Genomic DNA, 21,829 nt, shown 5'->3' with positions numbered 1-21,829 from the left:
AATTGAGTAGTTAATATATTTTGTTGGTAATAAATCTTGTGAATGATGATGATTGAGGAAGAAAAGGGTGGTTGTTTGGTTTTTATTTATTTATTATTATCATTATTATTATTATTATTATTCTAGCTTTACTGGCAACAATGCTTCAAAAAGACCAACTTTTTAGGAATGCAACCAACCGCAAAAAATGATTTCTAGAGCATTTTTAAGAATACAATCAAACTCTTGAAAAAAAAATACAACAAAACAAACAAAGTCTAAGGGTATAATTGTAAATTTATTCAAATCCTATATATTTTTTTTTCATTTCACTTTTCTGAGCCGGGACCCTATGCTATAAATGCTAGAGTTAAGAGTATTAGTATTGATGGTGGTATAATAGCTAAATTGCTATTATAATTTATAACACCCGGCCAACACACTAAGAGCACCCACAGCAGGTGTGGTAAATGTGCCAAATGCCAAATATTTGGCACATTTACCACACCAAACACAAAAATGATGCTTTATGAGATGTGCTAAATCTCAAAAATTATACAACATGTCTACAGTACCGTTGCAAATTTGCAACGGTACGGACAAATGTTGTAAAAAATTTATTATTTTATATTCTCTTTTCTCTCTCCTCTCTCTTCATTTTTTCTTTCCTCTTCTCTCTCACTCTCCGGTTCCCTCTCTCTTCTCCCTGTACTGGTTCCCTCTTTCTTCGGAGGTGAAGCTTCCGAGACCGGCACGTTTCAAGAACAAAACTGCGGCGCCGATTCAGATTATCGCCGAGCATATCCTCCGCGAAGCACGGGAACGACAAGAGGCTGGATTCGGCCTCCGAAGCAGAAGATCACCGACGCGACTGAACTCTCCGAGTACCGGCTTCGCAAGTGGAAGGAGTTCGAAGACCTAATCCGCCGCGTGCGATGGAATAGCAGTGTTTGGATCCGCCGCGTGCCGTCAATCTCACCCTCTTCCCTCTCCTCTCTGTCCGCCTTTCACGCTACCTCTCTCTGGTTGTGGGTTTTTTTATTTTTTTTTTTTATTTATTTATTTTTTTTTTTTTTTTACTGCAATTTGGGTTGATCTGATGGTGGTGGTGGGCTGTGGGCTATGGGTGGTGACAGTGGCAGTGGTGGTGGACTGTGGGGGTGATGGCCGGTGGTGGCTGTCAGTGTTTTTTTTTTTTTTTTTTTTTTTTTTTTTTTTTTTTTGCTGCAATTTGGGTTGATTTGATGGTGGTAGTGGGTTGTGGGCTACGGGCGGTGACAGTGGCAGTGGTGGTGGGCTGTGGGGGTGATTGCCGGTGGTGGCTGTTGGTGTCGTTGATGATAATGGGTTGTGGGTTTTTTTTTTTTTTTACTGCAATTTGGGTTGATCTGATGGTGGTGGTGGGCTGTGGGCTATGGCCGGTGACAGTGGCAGTGGTGGTGTGGCAGTGGTGGTGGGCTGTCGGGTTGATTGCTGGTGGTGGCTGTTGGTGTCGTTGATGATAATGGGATAGGATAATATATTATTTTAATGTGTAGTAAATATTATTTTAATGTATAGAATTCAATGATAAAACATCTGATAAATGAGGTGTTGTAAAATGATGTGGTAAAATAATAAAGTAGGTTTTTAGTGTGGTAAAATGACATTTTTTTTACAACATCTACTGTGGATGCTCTAACAGGTGGTATAATTTATAACCTTGCTACAAGTTATTAAATAAAAATAAAAAATAAAAAAATTATTCCAAAATTATCTTGACTCTTGCTACACAGACAAGAATCTTTGACTTTGGCTACAAAAGTAAAAAAGATAAAGTAAGAGAGAGAGAGTAAAAATAAATAAATAAAAAATATTTAAATAAAGTGGTAAAAAAATAGAACCATTAATGTTGGGTGAATTGTAAAGTGATGTGTTAAAATAAATAAAGTATTTTTTTTGAGTTGCTAAAATCTAAAAATTTTAACTCTATCAATGTTGATGCTCTAGATGAAAGGTTAAAACAACATACAATCAAAGAAGGTAAAGAGGTTAAGTTTTTCATCTCAGTCATCTATGAGTTTGCATCCCATGCAATAGGGATTGCAAGGCATCCAGATCCATTTTTCCATAGCCTCTACCAAACACACATGATGAAAAATAAAATATTTTTTTATCCTCACACTCCTCTATCTTTATAACAAAATGGTACTAAGATCAAGTTTTTCAAAACTTGATCGCGAGTATACAATTTCTTTTTGGGCTCCTCAATTGTGAGTAACCATTTGATCAATTTGTTGAGTAACCAAATTTTATTTGCCTGCACAATTTCATTGATCCTATTTGAAATTCACCCTGCCTCCTATTGAAGTACGACCTAGGCTCATTAATGAATTTCATTTTTGACTTTCCGACATGAATTCTAGCTTTGGAGATTTCTAAGGATCCGTTTGGATACAACTTATTTTTGCTGAAACTGAAAACTGAAAACATTGTAACAAAATAATTTTTAAATGTGTGAATAATACCGTGTGACCCATTTTAAATATTTTTTAATGTGTGAACAGTATTGTGAACAATGATTCTTGTCTCCTAAAAAAGTTGAAACACGTGAAAAAAAAAGAAAAGAAAAGAGAAAAACGCAGAACACAAAACACAAACGCAATAATTCCTGTCCAAACCGGACCTAGATGTCGCAGAACAAGTCCATTTTACATAAATGTGAGAGCTACTACTGTCTACGTAGATGTCAATAGTACAAAGTAAATGAGAGAAAGTATAAGACAACGTACATTATAGGTGTTTATAACCACAAATACAAGTGTGGTTCTATCCTTTTCTGCCAGAAGTTTCTCAAGTAGGTGACCAACAATTCAAGTAATATGCACGAAATGTCCAGCTTAACTGCTTGAGCAACATGTACACCATTTCGCAGTTTTGCTTGGAAGTAGGAAGGCCTTGACAAATGACAACTTGTAGTCTTGTAGTGTCTATGTATATACCTATTCCATTATGAGAATGAAGTTTCCATGTTTTTTTCCCCCTCAAAATGTTACAGAATTATGGATATATAGGTGCGGTTTGGATTGGACTGAAAATGGCGTTTGCGTTTTAAGTCTGTGTTATTTTATTTTATTTTATTTTTATTTTTTTTTTTCACGCGGTTCAGGGAGTAATGAACAGTAGCCACAAAGGTTGACTTTTCCACGGTGAACAGTGCATCCGTGCACTGTTTACGGACCCACAAATTCTACTTCTCAGTAACTTTTTCATTAAAAATGGGCCCCACAGTACTATTCATACATTTAAAAATTATTTTACTACAGTGTTTTCAGTTTCAACAAAAATAAACTCAATCCAAATAGACCCATAGTCTTTTATTTTTTTGGGTCTATAAGTCTTGTCAATTTAGGTAAAGATGAACTTTTAGATCAGATATTGGTCTCAAATTTCTAGTGTGATACTGCGGGCCTAAGGGGCATTATTAGTTTATTTGCAGCTACTATCTTCTCCAATAAATTCCAAGTTGCTTGAAAAGTTGATAGGGCTCTGGAACTTTTGATAGTAGAGAATAATGGAATATGCGTTTACAAAAATACAGTCACACCTAAAAAAGCTTTGAAAAGTTGTACATAAGTTAAATAAGTTGAATATAAGTTCCCCAAATGAGTTCTAAAAGTCTCTCCGAGGACATCTGGGGTGGAGGTAAACACATCAGAGTTGAAGGATATGTCATAAGCTCAGAGGCCCTTAGTTCCATTTATCATACTATCGGATCATGAAATTTCAAGATAATAATGGATAGAGAATGAAATAATCTAACTAAAAGGTTAGAGTACCATTTTTTTATATTTATAATAATAAAGTATTTAAAGAGAGCTATTTAAATTTAAAAGACTAGATAAAGTATACAAGGACAAGGTTTTTTTTCCCTAGTGTTAAAATTTATAAATAGATTTGAATTTTATTAATATATAATCCATAATATTACAAGTATTTATTTATTTATTGATGAAATTCAAATAATAATTGTTGATATGAAAAGTTAACATACATTTAAAAATTTATGATGATTTGAGTTTTGATGCTATTGCTCCAACAAACACATTTATGATGATTTGAGTTTTGATGCTTTTGCTCCAACAAACAAGTATTTGTTGGAGCAATAGCATCAAAACTCAAATCATCATAAATTTTTAAATGTATGTTAACTTTTCATATCAACAATTATTATTTGAATTTCTACCTTAAAGTTGCCATTAGATCTTTTTCTTTTGTATGAAAGTTCAGTTTTTGTTTTTTTTGTTTTTTTTTTTTTTTGGGGGGGGGGGGTGAGATATTGGAAATATTAGTTTGCAAATAGTTTTATTAGCACATTATAATCTTTATAAAAAATAAAAAATAAAAAACACATTATAATCTTGTAAATAAATACACTTAGGAGTTAAGAAGAACATAGAGATCCGGGTTTCTTTTTAGGCAGCCGGGGGGTCTCGGAGATTTAGTGCCCATGCATGCATGTTTGGGGCAGAAATCAAAGGATCTTGCTACCAAGTCACGGGTCAGTGGGTCACACTACAGTAACACAGGAGAAAATATTGAAATGTGGACCTGATACTGATATGATCATGAATGATTGAAAATGAAAATTCAAACAATTAAAGTTTAGTAGTATGACTTATGTTCAACCAGTGCAATTGGTAAACTCTCACAACATTGAATAAGAGATTAAGGATCGAAATTCGTTGTTCCAAAATAGAAATATATTTGAAATATTATCGTATATATTTAAGATATTTATTTTATAATTTTTTTCATAATTTATTGAGATAACAAACTATTACAGATAATTTTTTTTTTTTTTTTTTTTTTTTTTTTTTTTTTTTTTTTTTTTTTTTTTATATTTGTGTTGAGTTTGTGTTCTTATCAATCACAGAGCCACAATTAATCATGGCAAGAAATAATAAAAAAATTGTATAATATATGGCTTGGTTAGGACTCAATTTGAATTTACAATATCTGTCAAGTATAGTGTCGGTTGTTTTGATTGGCAACACACAGGAACAAATGGAAAGTGCAGTGAAGATTCCACAAAGTGGAGGACAAGACCAACATGTCATGACCGATGAGATGCCATTGATGAATTTCTTTGCCACTATATTAGTATATTTGGATTGGTTGTATATGTCCATTTGGGTATGGTCCCTTGAAAACCAGCCATGCCATTGATTCCTTCCTTTCACCATGGAATATGGATCCCAATTTTTTTCTAGATAATATAAAAAATTCATCTAGTATATTTTGTTTTTAAAGGTTCAAACTTCAAATGACACTGATTGCTTCTCAAAAAAAAAAAAAAAAAAAATGACACTGATTGTTTCTTTCACCCTCTCCCAAACCAATTGGCCAAAGTATTTAACATTTCAATTGAATGACTTTCAATTGCCGTAAGGGACAAAGCAAGATTTCAAGTTAGGAAGCAGAAGTATAAACAAAACAAATATGAGTTGACCACTGATGATTGGTTGTTAATTTTTATATTTTATTTTTGTAATGAGTTTTTGTTATATGTTTTGGGATAATGATCTATGGATTATGGTTGTTTTGGTTGATTTGTGGAGAAGGGCCAATATTTTAGAGGGAGGAGGGGCTAAGTTTTATTTTCCTTGAATCCAATTAGAATTATACCCTAATATAATTACTCTTGGGTCCTATTGTGGCTCCATCCTTGATTGTAGTTTCTTTTCTTTTTAATGAAAGAAGTATTATTCACTTATTCAGAAGAAGAATATTGACCTTCAATCATTTTTCTTATTTGATAGAAAGAACTTCAATAATTACATACACAGATATACTAAGAAAAATGGCATGCTTCAAAAGGAAGCCTTAGAGCAATTGCATCAATACTTCTAAAAATTTATGTCTATTTTATAAAAAAATTTACTTTTTCTATTTTACACCGTCACTTTTACAAAGTACCTACATTAGTTTATCTATTCTAAACATATATTTCAATAAAATATTCATTTTAATGTATTTTTTATTATGGCAAGAAGAGAGAGAAAAGAGAGAGAAGAAAAGGAAATTAATAAAATAATTAATTATACAAAGCTACAATGTGTATATTTACACGATTACTGTAACTCCAGTGTATATTTGCATAATTATAGACAAGCTGATCTGGAGTTTTTCATGTCATATTATGTAAATTTTATCACTTTTTGTATTTTAGAAGCTTTGATGTAATTGCTCTTAAGTGGTAAAAAGGACAGCTAGCCATGGCAACCCTTCACTGAGCTTTTCACGTATCAGCTTATGGGTCAATGGCGGTTGTAGGAATTTTTCTTAGGGTGTTCCTTAAAAAGCATAAATTATACAATCTAATAAAAAGATAAATTCATATATTGACAACAACAATAATAAAAAAACACGCAAATACATAAAATTTACAATTGTCTTCTACGCGTTTTTCATATTTTGAAATTGTTGCATAATAGTCTAATTATTAATACTACAATTTACATCATTTTCAATGTACACAACTAAGCAATCATTCATCCACTGAATGTAGAATAAATTATGGAACAGAATTTAATTTTATTAGCATAAAAAAAATTGAGGGTATTCCCAAATTTTTTTTGAAGGACCCTAACCTTAAGGTGGCGCTGCCCCTGTCATGGATTCATTTTGGTTTCACTTATTTTCCGGTTTATTTGGTTTATTTATTGATCTAGCATAATTTTTTAAAACTTAACTTTTTCTCTTAATGTAACTATACTTAATTAGCTTATTTTTTCAGCTAAATGAATCAAGAAAATAAACATTCCTAAACACACACTCAATGCCATTTAAATAAGCAAGCTATCTCCACCAGTTTTATACAAAGCATCTGTAAGTATAAATAGGTCATACACCCACTTGGTTGAATTATTAAGGCTTTAACAAAGCTACTAAAATATAGAGAAACACAAATGTGAATACTGAATAGTTAAGACTAGACCAATGTGATACGTACTTTATGACATTTATAGCAGCATAACCTCACCTTCAATACTGGAAACTTTACAAGCTGGATCACAAATGACAAATGGGTGCTTCTTGTGTGTTCATTCTGGCTTAGAACTTTCCTATTAGATCGTCATTTGTCGAATTGGATAAAGCCTTCCAGACTTGTATGCTCTTATCTTTACTTTCATTTTAATGAATTGGATGCTCTTATCTGCATGTTGCAGACCTTACGTATGAAATGCATTTATGATTCTAATATGAGTAGCTTAGACTTGTGGGGACATGTAATTAGGTTGACATCCAATTAGTCTGTGTTGTCACTGTTCTAAAGTGTAAACTGTAATGGCTACAAAATAAGAAATATCACCTCGTGACTCACAGCATTGTGTTTTAGGAAAGTGTTTTGCACCAACTTGGATGGATTATTCTTCTGACAATTTTGCCAGCCATCATCATTGATGGCATGGCTAGGTTCGATTCTTATTGCAGACTTGCAGTGTACTACTTATATATTACTCATATGGGCTTTGAAATTTCTGTACAAAAAACCAGTGTGATGCAAGAATCTGACATAATTCCTTCTAGTTATGGACAGGCAAACAAAATTATTACATTTTTGCAGTGGATTACTTCTACGGAATATTTGTATATTTGTCGGCACAAATGCACAGGCTTTATAAGATTGTGACAATGTTCTTCTGCATAATGTACACAAGCTGACAGCTATAACGACCCTTAAAATAATTGTGTACTAATTCATCTTTGAGGATATGGCAGCCAGGAATCTGACGCTTGCTTGTGCTTCAAATGGACCAATGCTAATTTATCATATGATTAATATCATGGACAACTAATGGCAAAAACCTAATTTTTGATACTTGGATAGCTATATCAATGGAGGAGGGGGATATAAACCATGATTCTCTTAGTAAAGGAGAACAACTGATCTACAAGGCTCGTGGCACTGCTTTATCTAGCATATTCTCGAGTATCCACATAATTTGAGTATTTATTTTTCTAAAATACTAGAAACATGGTATCTAAATTTTAAATATGGTTTCAGATTTTGTTTACAATGCTCAAGTTTGAGTTTTCTATCTACTGGAAATTGGTGGTGAACGCTAGCTAGCCAGATTTGATGTTCTAATTAAAATCCAAACTAAAGTGTTCCAGATTTGGTGGTGAATGCTAGCTTCCAAATTAGTCTTTGATTGCAGAGATATGGAAAGCTATCAGGTCTGAACTTCAAGTTATGGATTCTAAAGTATTCAAGACATTCGTTTATATTGGCTGGCCTTGGAAACAGCCAAATAGGCTAGAAAACTTGTGATAGACTCTTGAGTTGGGGCTATCAAGGGAATCATTTACCTTGTTTGTATCACTAAAATGGGTCACTTTTACCATGAGAAAATGATAACATAGTGAAACTATATTATGTGTCCTGCCAAACTGAAAAGGCACATCTTAAATTGATAATCTTCAATGAGGTGGCAGGACTTTGAGCTTTGTAGGGTAAGGGTCTCATCACAAATCTATATATTACTAAAAACTGAAACGTAACATTTATTATTACTACGTTTCTGTTGAGCCACATCAGTAGCCATGTCATTTATTTATTTTTTATATTTTATTTTCTCTATTTAGACTTTTCTTCCCCCTATTTTCAAAAAAAAAAAAAAAAAAAAAAAAAAAAAAAAAAAACTCTTCTTATCCCTATCAATTCACACACCTACTGTTACATTTCTTCCAATCTTTCCCTTTCCTTTTGCCTATTTATCTCCCCACTATTTTACTATTATCATTTTTCCATTTAATTCATATTTTTCCAACACAAAACTGTGAGTACTCTCTCTACTTTCTTTCAGTGAATTTTTATTCTTTCTTATAACTCTAATTAAGGTTGATGGTTTTTTTTTTTAATATGTGTTTTGGTATTGTGTGTGTGTGTGTGTGTGTTTTTTTTTTTTTAATATCCCATCAGAAAGTCTTCTCTTTCCTTTTTATAGCTTTGGTTGAATTTTAGTTTGGATTAATACTTAGCTTTTTTGGAAACATGAATTTGAATATGTCTACCAATTGTTTGAATAATAAATTATTATAAAGCCTATTATTTATTCCTTTAGTTTCATTTTAATTTTGGTTAAGATAACATTGTAATTTTGTAATGAGTTTTGATTATTATGATAATTTTCTTATTCTTTAAGAGATGAGAAATTTGAATAATAAATTTGAAATTTATAAAGTTTAGTTGTATATTAAGCAAATATAATACACTACAATAGAAGTTAGATGAATATGGTTCACTTTAAAAAAATATTGTAAGGACACGAATCGTAACGAACCTAACTGTGTTGGGTTCGCACGTGAAAAGGCCCAAACAATATCATTTGTAGAGCGTGGGTTTGAAAGGCTAGGCCTTGATCACCAGGTGGTGGGTTTTTCATGGCGTTCATACAAGGTTAAGGGACCTTCATCCCTGGAGTCTTTCTCCTGGAGGTGGGCTGGGAGGCTCTCCTTTCTTGGCCATTTTTCCCAGCCCCCTCATTTATGTACCTACCTTTTTATTATATAGTCCACCTTGGTTAATCCTAGCCCTCCACTTGTCGGTCAGGTAGGTGCTTATTTTTGTATCCATCCCATCATTCGTCCTCTCTTACTTTCTATTAGTTGCGTGGATCGAAGTTTACACCGTCCAAACGTCTTTTCCCATTAATCAACTCTGGGTATTGGCAGGTGCATTAACTGAAGGAAAGACACCTTTTCCTTGATCCAATTTTACACTTTGCTTCCCCGTGGGCCCCATTTCACTCACATCCCCTTCAGGGAGCTGTTTGGGGATAACTTTCACTAGGACGTTGATCTTCCCCTCAAAGCTCTGGAGTGCCGAGGACAGGGTAGCTTCTCAGCCTTTCCCACTTGCCTTGGCCATTGATCACTCGTCCTCGGCAAGAGACCTCCTCGGCACGGGCCATGGGCCCAGATAGAGTTTGGGCCAGATCGTAAACTTCCAGGACCCACAAATATTAATCAAACATAAATAATAATAATAAAATGATATATTAGTAGAGATGAAAAGATAAAAAAAAAAAAAAAAAAAAAAATACTTGTTATAACAATTAAATCTAAAGAAAGCCTTTTTCAAGCTATTAAATGGGATGTTCCATGAAGGCATTTTGGGAACATTTTTTTTTTTTTTTTGGAGTTAGAATTTGGGACTTTTAAGTTACAAGTTACTTGATTAAGATCCTCTAGTTCTGTTCTTGAGGCAATTCCACACCAAAAATTTTCAAATTCTAACTTTTCATTGATAAATGAATTTTCTTTAAATTGCAACACATCATCAACCTTAAAAAGATGTTTGTGACTTTGTCCCCTTTTCAAAAAAGAAAAAGTTTGTCCCAAATCTCATAAACAACCCCTCCTTCAAAAACCCATTTAACCAAAAAAATAAAAGAAAAAAAGACAACCAATGGTGAATTATTTTAAGGGTTATATTTATTACACACAAATAGTTTTACACAACCCAAAAAACAACCAAAAAATCATAAATTCTAATTTGAAAATTGTGACTTCAAGTCATAGTTCAATTGTTTTTTGGGCTGTATGTAAAAGAGTTGGTGTACAACAAGTATTTCTCTTATTTTAGATTAAGACCTAATATTTGTTGCACAAAATATTAGGCAAAAATGGCCCATTAGCATTAATTTTTGAAATATTTAGCAACAGAGCACTGTTTCGGAAATAATTAGGGAAATACCACTTTTTTCGAAAACGCCGCTATAGGGCCCGAAAACGTCACTATAGGGCTTAAAAAACGCCACTATAGGGCCCCTTGAAACTGTTATGGGACTTACAAAAAAATTTTGCAGGAAAACGCCGCTATATGGCCCAAAAACGTCACTATAGGGCTTAAAAACGCCACTATAGGGCCCCTTGAAACTGTTATGGGACTTACAAAAAAAATTTTGCAGGAAAACGCCGCTGTAGGGCCCAAAAACGTCACTATAGGGCTTAAAAACGCCACTATAGGGCCCCTTGAACCTGTTATGGGACTTATAAAATTTTTTTTCAGGAAAACGCCGCTATAGGCCCGAAAAAGTGGTAGATTGCTATATAGTTCGGAAACAGTGTTTCTGAGCAAATTATTTCCAAAATTGATGGTAATGGGCCATTTTTGCCCAAAATATTACCTTTATGCCTGGCCCAAAATGTTTTAGTCTTAATCGTGCCTGGGCTGGACTACCAACCTGTAGGTAGGTTGGGCCGAGCTGAATTTAGCCACCAGACCATACCTGTCTCCAATGCCTGGCAGGGATACTAAACCAGGTAATTCAACTCACCCTCGGCCCAAAAAAAAAAACTCACCCTCGGCCTGAACTTAGTAGCTGTTTTCATTTACAGGCCTGAATATTTCTAGTCCCAAAATGATTCTGGACAAGCTCAATCTACCATGGAGTCACGAGCAAAAAAGAAAAGGTAAAAAACGCACAAAACCACAACCACTTATGGTTTTTCTTAAAAAAAAAAAAAAAAAAAAAAAAAAAAAAAGGAAGAAGAAGAATGAATCCTAGGTGCTGACTGTAATACTTAGAAAAATTTCAAACCATTCCCTTGCATGTATCATTATTCCAGTTATTACAAAACAACTTAACTTTGTCAAGGGTTAACAAGTGAACCGCCACAGACGGTAGGTTATCAAATATTACAAAATTTTAAGTTTGAGAACTTCCCAATTTTGTTAGTCTATCAGTACATTGGTTTGCTTCACGGTAAACATTCTTCATTGAAAAGCTAAAAAACGTCCTCAAAAGGTTACTGCAATCAGACAGAAGAAATTTCTTCGTAAGGTTAATAGATGTCAAACCTTTTCTAGGATTTAAAAGGAATTGTTCATAGATTTAGTGGTCTTACACTACATATTAAAAACAAGGTAAAAAAATCAAAGCTCCTTCAAAAAAAAATTAAATAAAACTACAATTGACTTCAAAATTAGAAGATTTAATTATGCATTTCATAAACAATCTTGTCATTAATTTTTATATACTAATTCAACTTTTTTTTTAAATTAAAGGGAATACTTATTCAAGTTTTTTTTTTTTTTTTTGAGTAGGAATACTAATTCAAGTTGATGGAATCAAATTGCGAGTTCAGTCCCTTCAGTAAATATAACAAGCTAATATTAGTATGATGGTTTCTTTGATCTATATATACAATTAAGAGAGCCCGTTAGTTTTTAATGCTTGAGTCAACGCTTTCAAATAAATCTTAAGGTCAACACAAAAAATATAATGGTTAATATACTTTTTCTCCCTCTAATTTTTTTAGTGGTTTTAATTTGGTCTTTTTATTATTAAAATTTTCAATCAAATACTTCAATTTAAAAAAAAAAAAAAAATGTTGTAATCTAGTTCAGATTCTGACACTAGTCTAATTGAAGTTACAAAACTTCCTGTTACGTGTACATTTCTTCTAATGTGACATTTAGTCATTTACCACTAGATGTCACATTAACAAAGAAGTTAAGATAGCAATGAGCTTATGAGCATGATGCACACGTAACTAAACCTTTCCTAGCATCACCTCTCTGGTTCTTCCTGCTCATTTCACCCATATGGCCTACACAAGTTGTGGGTTGTGGCTGATATCATCTAGCCCCAAATCATGGGCAAACTTTAAATCTATGATATGCGTTTTATGATGATTATACTTTATTATTAAGGGTCGTCAATGGGCCGGGTCGGGTCAGCCCGGCCCATTTTTACTTGGCCCATGGGCACAATGGGCTGGGCATAATGAGCCATTAACTAGTTAATGGGCCGGGTCAGGCTGGGCCAAAAGAGAAAACCTCAACCCATGACCCTGCCCATGGGTAATGCCCATTTGGTCTTTCGCAAGGTTGGGCTATCAAGTTGGGCCTAATGGACTACCCATGGGCTTGTGTTAGCATATTATTTTATTATTTTTATAAAAAAAGAATCAATTTTTATAAGGGAATAATCAATCTATTTTTTTAAAGGAAAGAATTAAAGAATTTAATACTTAATTACAAATTTTTTTATAGTCAAATCTATTTAATTTTTTTTTTTTTGTTGATGGAAACCTATTTAATTTTTTTATTAAGGCTTTAAATAGTTTTTTATTTTTATCTTTAATAAAAAAATTGTAAAATGGTTAATTCAAATTTGCTAGACTACTAGAAAAATATATATTTAGTAAACTAAGTTTAGCACAATTACTTTGAATATTTTAGTGGTTGAGGGAATTCTCTTAAGAAATTCCTCTATAATATCTCAGGATCAATCCTTCATATACTTCTTATATATTTTTGTTATGAATTATGAGTTATTGGGTTGGGCAACGGGTTGGGCTACTGGGCTAGCCCACCGGGTACCCATGAGCATAAAAACTAGCCCACAGCCTGACCCACTGGGCTAGTGGGCTATCCATGGGCCTCAATAACAACGGGTTGGGCCGCCCATTAGCCCGGTGGGTTGTCGGGTTTCTGGGTCAGGCTGTGGGCCGTGGGCTATTTGATGACCCTTATTTATTATCAAGTCAAGATATTAATTGATTTTTTTTAATGTAGATAGTATTTAAACTTATGTCCATTATTTGACGACAATAAATTTTACTAATTAACCAAATTAGAACTGACATTTTTACCGGATTGATATAACTAAAACCTAAAATCTTATTGATTGTTGCTAATTTCTTTTTTAATCCAAAATCGAAGAACAACCCTGCTGATAAATTATAATGGTTTACAAAACAAAAAATAAAGAAAATCATATGTAAAACCTTGTAATTTAGGGAGAATTTCATAAGTTACAAACTAGATCTTGAACTTATAAATCCATTCAATTCAAAAGCTATCTTATCACTCTCTCTGCCATTGACAGCAGCATGATTCAGGGTTTAAACTGAAATAGACTTAAATTGAATGGTCATGATCCATATTAAATGGGGTAAATCAGCTCTGTTGTTTAACTCAAATCCGAGCAGATTGCTTTCATACACAAATTTATAATTAGAATCCTATGCTTTTTTGGGTAAGCATCACATACGAGTTATGACTCAGTGCATGTTTTGAAAAGTTCCTGATTAGTTGCAAATTAAATTAAAACTTAAGTAATTTGTCAAAGTTAAGAGCCATATAGCCCAACTGATTGGCATCTCTTGATTTTTTCAAGACATTCAAAGTTCAAATCTATCACCTTATTTTGTAACTATTAATTGTAAAAAAAAAAAAAAAAAAAAAAAAAAAAAAAAAAAAAAAACCAGTCAATAAGTGAATTAATGGCCGTTCTGAGTCAGTGACACCCAGCATATATGTATACCCATTGAATTATTTGTGATGATATTGCGACATGTAATTGAATATGGACAAGAGATGGTCATCTTCGTCACATCTCACATCATAGGAAGCCAACACGGAACTTTGATTTTTATCATGTTGAGTCCACAAGTGGCTACCTTCCAATTCATTATCTGACACTACTAGGCAAATGGATGGGGATGGCAAGAAAATTTGTGTTAATTCAATCAACAAGGGCTAGAAAATAAACAACTTTAGCATACTTTCCTTGTGGCTAATAAATGGATAGACATCATTGAATTTACATAAAGGCTGTGGCAAATTTAAGAAGCTTCGATAGTGTAAATGCATGGACATCTTTGAATTTACATAAAGGTTGTGACAATTTGACAAAGTCTATTCCTTTCATTATATGAACGTCAATAGTATATATGAATAGACGTCATTGAATTTACATAAAGGTGATTGACAAAGAGCCTATGCAAAGTTTTCCCAAGGAGATAGTGGTGATTTGAAGGTAGTATATTCCGTGTTTCTTTTTTCTTTTTGAGTTCTTCTTCTTTTATATTCTCTCACACACTTTCACATGTATCCATAATTATAAGTGCGGGAATACACTTTTTAAAAGGTAAAAAGATGATGTTTACATTGAAAATATGAAAGGTAGATTGTAGATATGAAATAAGTTGTGCAAGAGAATCGTGAATATTCTTCTTTTAGGAAAATAATATACTCAATTTTTCAATGAAAAATATATGAATTTTAAAAATTTAGACATGAATCTACTCAAAAAAAAAAAAAAAAAAGATTGATTTTGAAGAATTTAACTAAAAAAAGGGTTGGTTTCAGAGAAAAAAATAGTTTAAAAATAATAATTTCTTGTCCTCTTTTTATGGCCAGTAAGAAGTTCAAAATGGTATAATTGTAGTTTAGTGAATTTTTGAACTTAAGAAAATTAGGAGAAAGTCTTTATAGTGTATTTGGATGAACTTATTATTATTGGTTTATTTTTATTTTAAATAAACATTATGGGGGGAGAAAATTGGATCACAAGACCAATGGCCTAGGGTTCGTTAGGGCGGAAGGAAGCAGCACTAAGGGAATAGAAGGGCAAGGACCAATACTAGTTCCACAATACAAGGGGCCATATTCAAAGCTTGTGTATGACAAATGTCCCAAGGCTCAGCCTGACGAGACAGGAGTTAGCCGAGGTATCATACCTACTTGAAAATTGGCCAAGGAAAAAACAAGGCAAAAGTACCATTTTAGTCCTTACATTTTGGTAACAGTCAATTTGATCCTTATTATTTTTAACTTGCATTTAATTTGGTCCCTACTGATAACTCACTAACGGAAAATACTTACGTGGCAAACAATTTACACAGTTGACATGCTTAATATTAAAATATTAAATATAATTCTGATATGTCTAAATTTTATATTTCCTTTTTTACCTTTTTTACTGATTTATTTTTTTTAATTTAAACTTTGAACTCTTTTTATTTATTTATTTATTTACAGTAAAACGATAGAAGTATATTAAAGAATAAAGAAGAAAAGAATACAAAGATTTAGCACCTGAAGATTGTACAAGTAGAAAAAACCAACTCAGTGGGGCTATCAACCTCAGGGGAAAACCTAAAGAATAAAGAAGAAAAGTTAAAAAGAAAAAATAGAACTAAAAATGTATAAAAAAGAGGATGAGTTCCATAACAGAGCTCATCGTTTGTGAAAGGCAATAAGTCTCTTGTACTATTGAACTCTTTACTTTTTCGTATTTTTAACTTTTTTTCTCCCACGTTAAAATATAAAAATGCATTTGGGGGAATATGCGATTAAAGTAGTTGAACACAATTGGAGACAAATTTTCTTATTAAACAAACACCTCTTAGTCTCTCTCTGTCTCCAAATTCAATGGTAGATCTGGGTAAGGTTTGAGGTTTAGTTTAAATTTAGGATTTGGGTTCTTAGGACATGAATAAGAGATTACAAAAGATAAGAGAGAGAGAGAGAGAGAGAGAGAGAGAGAGAGAGAGAGATAAATGAAGGCTACAGTGTGTTTGGTTGGGAGGATTATAGGGAGGATGGAAAACTTTGGATGGAAAATGGGATGGAAAACAGTGTTTTCCACTGTTTGGGAAGCAAAGGAAAACTGGGACGGATGGAAAATGGGATGGATTATTTTTCACCCGGACCCACAATTATTTTCCTCCCAAATCGGGAGGAAAACTGTGGAGAGAAAATGTTCTCACTGTGCAATTACTGGACTGCCCTCTCCCAACGTCTACAAATTCATCAACAGCACACCCATATCAAACCCAGAAAATCAATAGCACACCCATATTCATCAAACCCATAAAAAAATTCATCAAACCCATATACAAATTCATATAAATAATCAATCCGAAATTGAAAAAGAAGAAGAAAGAAAGAAGAAGATGCTGAAGAAAATGCCAAAATCACCATTTTCTCCACCCAAAATTTTTGCTATCTCCGCCCAAAATCACTGCCCTTAATCAAACCCAACCCAAAATCATCATCTATAATAAAAGCATAGAACTCAAATTGTAAAAGAAGAAGAGGAAAGAAAAAGATTCTCAAAAACAAAAACAAAAAAAACAAAGAAAGAAGGAGAAGAAAGAGAGGCCGAGAATTGATAGAGATAAGAGAGTGTTATGAATCAGAAAAAAGGAGGAGGGGTTAAGTGGCGGTAGGTGGGAAATAAAAAAAGAGAAAAGAAATATTATTTTAATAAAGAAAGTGTGTATAATAGACAAATTGATGTGGGTGTTTTGTAAAAATTATGATGTAAAATAGAAAAAGTAAGTTTTACATTATAATAATAAAAATAATAACATATATATATATATATATAATGTGGTAAATTTTATATTATTTAATAAGTACAAATAAATTTATTTCTTACCTATTATGTAATAAGGGTATAATAGTCAATTTATATAAATTATATTTTTCATCCTTCTCTTTTTCTCTCCAACCAAACAAAAGAGTTTTCCACTCTCCTATTTTTCCACCCCTCCAACCAAACACACAAGAGGGAAAACTAAATATTTTCCATCCTCCTACTTTTCCATCCTTCCACAATTTTCCATCCTTCTACTTTTCCACTCCTCCAACCAAACGGACTTAGAGATGAGCTGAAGGAAAAATAAGAAAAATGGATTCAGATGCGTTCTTGTGATACTGCGGATTTCTAAAAGAAAAAGATAAAAGTGAAAAACTAGAGAAAAGGAAAAAAAATCGGTAAAAAAGAAAATATATTTTTAAAAGCTGATGTGGCTATTTTTTTGCCATTTAAGCACTAATGTGGCAACATCAGCCACTAAAATTTAGACACATCAAAATTTTATTTAATATTTTAATATTAAGCATGTCAACTGTGCAAATTGTTTACTACGTAAGCATTTTTCGTTAATGAATTAACGATAAAGACCAAATTAAATGCAAGTTGAAAATAACAAGGATTAAATTGACTGCTACCAAAATATAGAGATCAAATTGACTGTGATACCAAAATGTAGGGATTAAAATTGTGTTTTCGTCAAAAAACAACTATAGGAAAAAGGTAGGGATAATAAAAATATAGGGGAAGAAAAGCAACAATCACCTCTGCATTAAATGGTTACACTTATCAAGCAGAACTAGCATTTAAATGTTGAATAACCTGTCTGAACAGTAAAATTCACCTATTTACCCACTCATCTCCTAAAAAGGAGAAGAAAAGACCATTGATAGGACAGGTACCACATTCCCCTTGTACCACAGCCAATATAAAGTATCACATTCTCCTTGTACCACAGCCAATATAAATACAATCCCCCACCCCCGGCGGGCGGGGGTTCTCTTAAAGGGGGGATATATGTGTAAGATAAAGAGATTGAGCTTGTAAAGTAAATGCTCGGTCAAGTAGATTTATGAGAAATAAGTCATTGTTAATTTCTCCATTCGTTGTTGCTATATTCTGTTTTATTTCTCCCATTGTGAACATCTCATCATTCAATAAATAAATTATTAAAGTTTTATTATTCTCATCCACCCAAAAACATACAAACTATTGATGAGAAATTTATCCTTCTGACATTTCTTTATGAAGAATTGCAGGCTAGGCAGTGAAAACTTGTTCCAAAACAATGAAATTGATTAGGAATTGCAACAAATCAATAACAAAAGTTTAGAAGAAAGGTGTTAAGACTGCCTTGAAGATTATTGCTGTAGCCAGTGGGAGACTGATAGTTGGTAGTTAGTCTAGCAGCAACAAGGTAGTTGCCTAGTTGGTTGAATTTAATACAAGCTTTTCATTTAATCCTTTTTTTTTTTAGCCATAATTTAATACTTTGTGTCTTCTCTAGCATGTGAGCCTCTCCTAAATTTGAGATAGATTCCTTCGAACAATGTAAAGTATTACATGGATCATGGACGCATGTTTTGAGATTTAATCCAATAAAAGTTCAGCTCCAAAGCACAGACTACAGAAGTACACATAAACCCACCAATGCTTGGTGATTGATGCCTCGTGTTCAGTGTTCTTCGTGTTGCTGACAAAACCTCACCGACCGGCAACAGAGACCAGAAAAAAGAATTGAAATATAAAAATAAATTACAGAAAGCTAGACATCCTTAAGATCTGCGACTGCATCTACATTCAATGTGTTCGTGGATTTGTAATAATGCATTTTTTTTAGAGAGCAAGAAATGAAATACTAGGTCAATGGGATGCTTAAAAAGTTAAAAGGCGAAAGAGGAAATCTTTGGATTGAATCCCAAGTAAAGCTTTGTATTGTATTTGGAGATTGGATTTTCCATTTTTCTCATTGTACTTCTTCGTTTTTATATTAAATGTTCAATTTTAAACTATAATATAAGTAATGAAAATTCAAGACGATTTTCTATGCTTTTAAAGGATTCGTTAACAGAATTCTTAACATTGGTCTTTTAAGACATTTTGAGAAGAAGTTTTTGTTGTTAACTTTGTTCATTTATTTTTTTTTATTAGGAGGATGTGACCACTTGAAAACATCATTTGATTTCATAATGAACTGATCCGAATGTACCAATCCAAATGTTTCACAATGTTGTAGGTACCACCTCAGCAAGTTATAATACTACATAATGATTTTAGGAAGAAAAAAAAAAAAAAGTATATAATGATCACAATCATTTCAAATTGTCTAATTTCAAATTTAAATTTTGATTTCTCTTCTTGTCCTTTCGTTTATTTAAAAAAGATAGTACCTTTTTGTTTGTTTGTCTGAATAAGAAAGTCACTGCCACGAGTGAAAGTATTGTCTGATTACGTAGTAAATTAGCACCAGACCCAAATATTAATTATTTCTCAAAACAACGGCTTGTCGCCTCACTGCCTCCATTGGCAAACCAACCACTCCCACTGATTATAACAATTTTTGGATGGATCTTGAAATCATAATATTCATCCATTCTAACCGCAAGTTGCTGTAAAAAATTATCCTTAATGCATTTTAAAAATAAATATTAAAGACGAAATATGTTTCACCAATACTATTGGATATATCATCACTTGGTTTAAGCGAATCATCACAGTACGGACAATAATTACAATAATTTTCATACTGACTTATTGCTTTTTATCCACTACTTATAATTGATCATGTCAAAGTTATAGCAATAATAGCGACACAAGAGTTGTCGCTAAACTTTCTCTTTCTTTGATCTAAATTAGCCTTCACGTAAACCAAATATTCAAGCTCATTGCATGATGCACAAGGAAGAAAAAAAAAACTATTTTTTAACAGTGTTGCATTTTACTAGAGAGATGTAAATTAACTCAACTCACAGCTTTGTTACGGTTGTCGATCCTTGGGTGGTTGTAAATTGCCACATCCAGTGACTTCAACGACCAACAATATTGAAATAATGTATCGAGACGTCATGCCTATAAAACAGTAACAAACTAGTTCTAGGTTAAAGTTGGTCACGTAAAAGGTGGAAGGATTCATTGCGGGTGCTATTCTATTTTGTTATTACAATTATGAGTAACATGCCTCATTTTTTTGGCATCTATTATTGTTTAGAACATTACTTTCATTTAGTTATCTAAATATCTAAGTCATCACTAAAAAAGTTATCCTTGTTCTATTTCCTACAACAAATGGAGTGGAGGATTTAATTCTCTCCTTTAAGAAAATGTGATTGAGCTACAACACTACATATCATTTCTTTTGTTATTCATTATTGGATTGAATCATAATCTTATTAGCCCTTAGTTTTTGGATTCCTTCAACGTCTTATTCTAATAGCCTTCAAAGTTGGATCTTGAGAGAGAGAGAGAGAGAGAGAGAGAGAACTATGCCAAAAAAAGGGAATTAATAGAAACACAATCTTATATTACATGACACAATATTTCCCAAGGCCCTATCTCTAAAGAAAACCACGTATGCCCATAATCAAAACGGCATCGTTTTAACCTGTTCTCACTTCTCTCTACTCTGTCTTCAACCAATTTTGAGAAAATTGATCACAAAAAAGTGAAGAACAAGATGACATACAGCATTCTACCATAATTAGCTACCAACACTGATCAGTCTCCCAAGTCCTCCTAGAGTATCCCGAAAAACCCGACATCGCCGCCGCCGCCGCAGCTCCGGCCGATGATGTCATAGTGGAAGCAGAACCATAATAAGACCCTCTTCGATGCCCATAGATTTCTCTATCATAATTGGCACGCTTGTCAGGGTCAGACAGAGTTGAATACGCTGCATGGATTTTCATGAACTCATTGGCCGATGTTTCTTTCTGATTGATCGACACCACATCAGGGTGACACATTCTTGCAAGCTTTCTATAAGCAGATTTGATCTCGTGGCCGCTAGCGCTCATGGGGATCCCAAGTACTTCGTACAAAGATGATGTTGAAGCCATTTGATGTTCGGTTTGAAAGTTGAGGTTGTGTGGTCTCTTTGTCCCTGTTGTGCTGTAAGCAGAAATGGTTTTGCGTGGACGAAATTTTTGAGAGGTAGATGGTGGTGCTGCTGTGTAAAGATGTTTGGTTTTGGTGTTTAGAATGGCTTTTGAGGATGAGAGTTGAAATGGGTATTGGATGAAAGAGCTTGGAGATGAGGCAAACATTGAAGAGGCTGGCTGGGTTGTGAGGTTTGAAGTGTGCCTATAAGGGGGGGTTTATATAGAAAAGAAAATTAGGAAAGGCAAGGCTAGGAGATAATACTTTTTTGCATTTTGCTTTTTCCTTAACGGTTGACATGATCTATTATAATAAGAGACTAATATGTTTAGCCAAAAAAAAAAAAAAAAGACTAATATAGAAAAAAAAAATATATATATATATATATATATATCCCAAAAAACAATTTACACTTATGCTTCCCTACACATCTCAGTGCTAGAGAATATTGTTCAAGTTCAACCTTCAACCTCAAATACTTTTTTTTTTAAGTTAGCACTGGTGCAGTGTCGGCTGAATAGTGGAGCAAGAGAAGTGGTCGCCTAAGACCCCAAGTAAAAAAAAGACCCCAAATTTTATCTAATAGTGTT

The 21,829-nt window shown here is 33.1% G+C and overlaps 1 protein-coding gene across 1 annotated transcript; it reads right to left on the bottom strand.

Moving 5' to 3' along the window:
• Nucleotides 1-20,625: 20,625 nt before the first annotated feature.
• Nucleotides 20,626-21,461, bottom strand: LOC115968820 (chaperone protein dnaJ 11, chloroplastic-like). The gene has a single exon (XM_031088329.1). The coding sequence runs from the start codon at nucleotides 21,404-21,406 to the stop codon at nucleotides 20,846-20,848; it is 561 nt and encodes a 186-aa protein (XP_030944189.1). The 5' UTR covers nucleotides 21,407-21,461; the 3' UTR covers nucleotides 20,626-20,845.
• Nucleotides 21,462-21,829: the final 368 nt, after the last annotated feature.

The sequence above is a fragment of the Quercus lobata genome, chromosome 11, assembly GCF_001633185.2.
Source record: "Quercus lobata isolate SW786 chromosome 11, ValleyOak3.0 Primary Assembly, whole genome shotgun sequence".
In the NCBI taxonomy this organism is placed as follows: Eukaryota; Viridiplantae; Streptophyta; class Magnoliopsida; order Fagales; family Fagaceae; genus Quercus; species Quercus lobata.
Note: the sequence above shows the minus strand (reverse complement) of the source record. Positions and strands in the feature narration are given on the sequence as shown.

Excerpts from the sequence above, each read along its gene's own strand:
- LOC115968820 (XM_031088329.1), bottom strand. The coding sequence starts at position 21,406 with ATGTTTGCCTCATCTCCAAGCTCTTTCATCCAATACCCATTTCAACTC.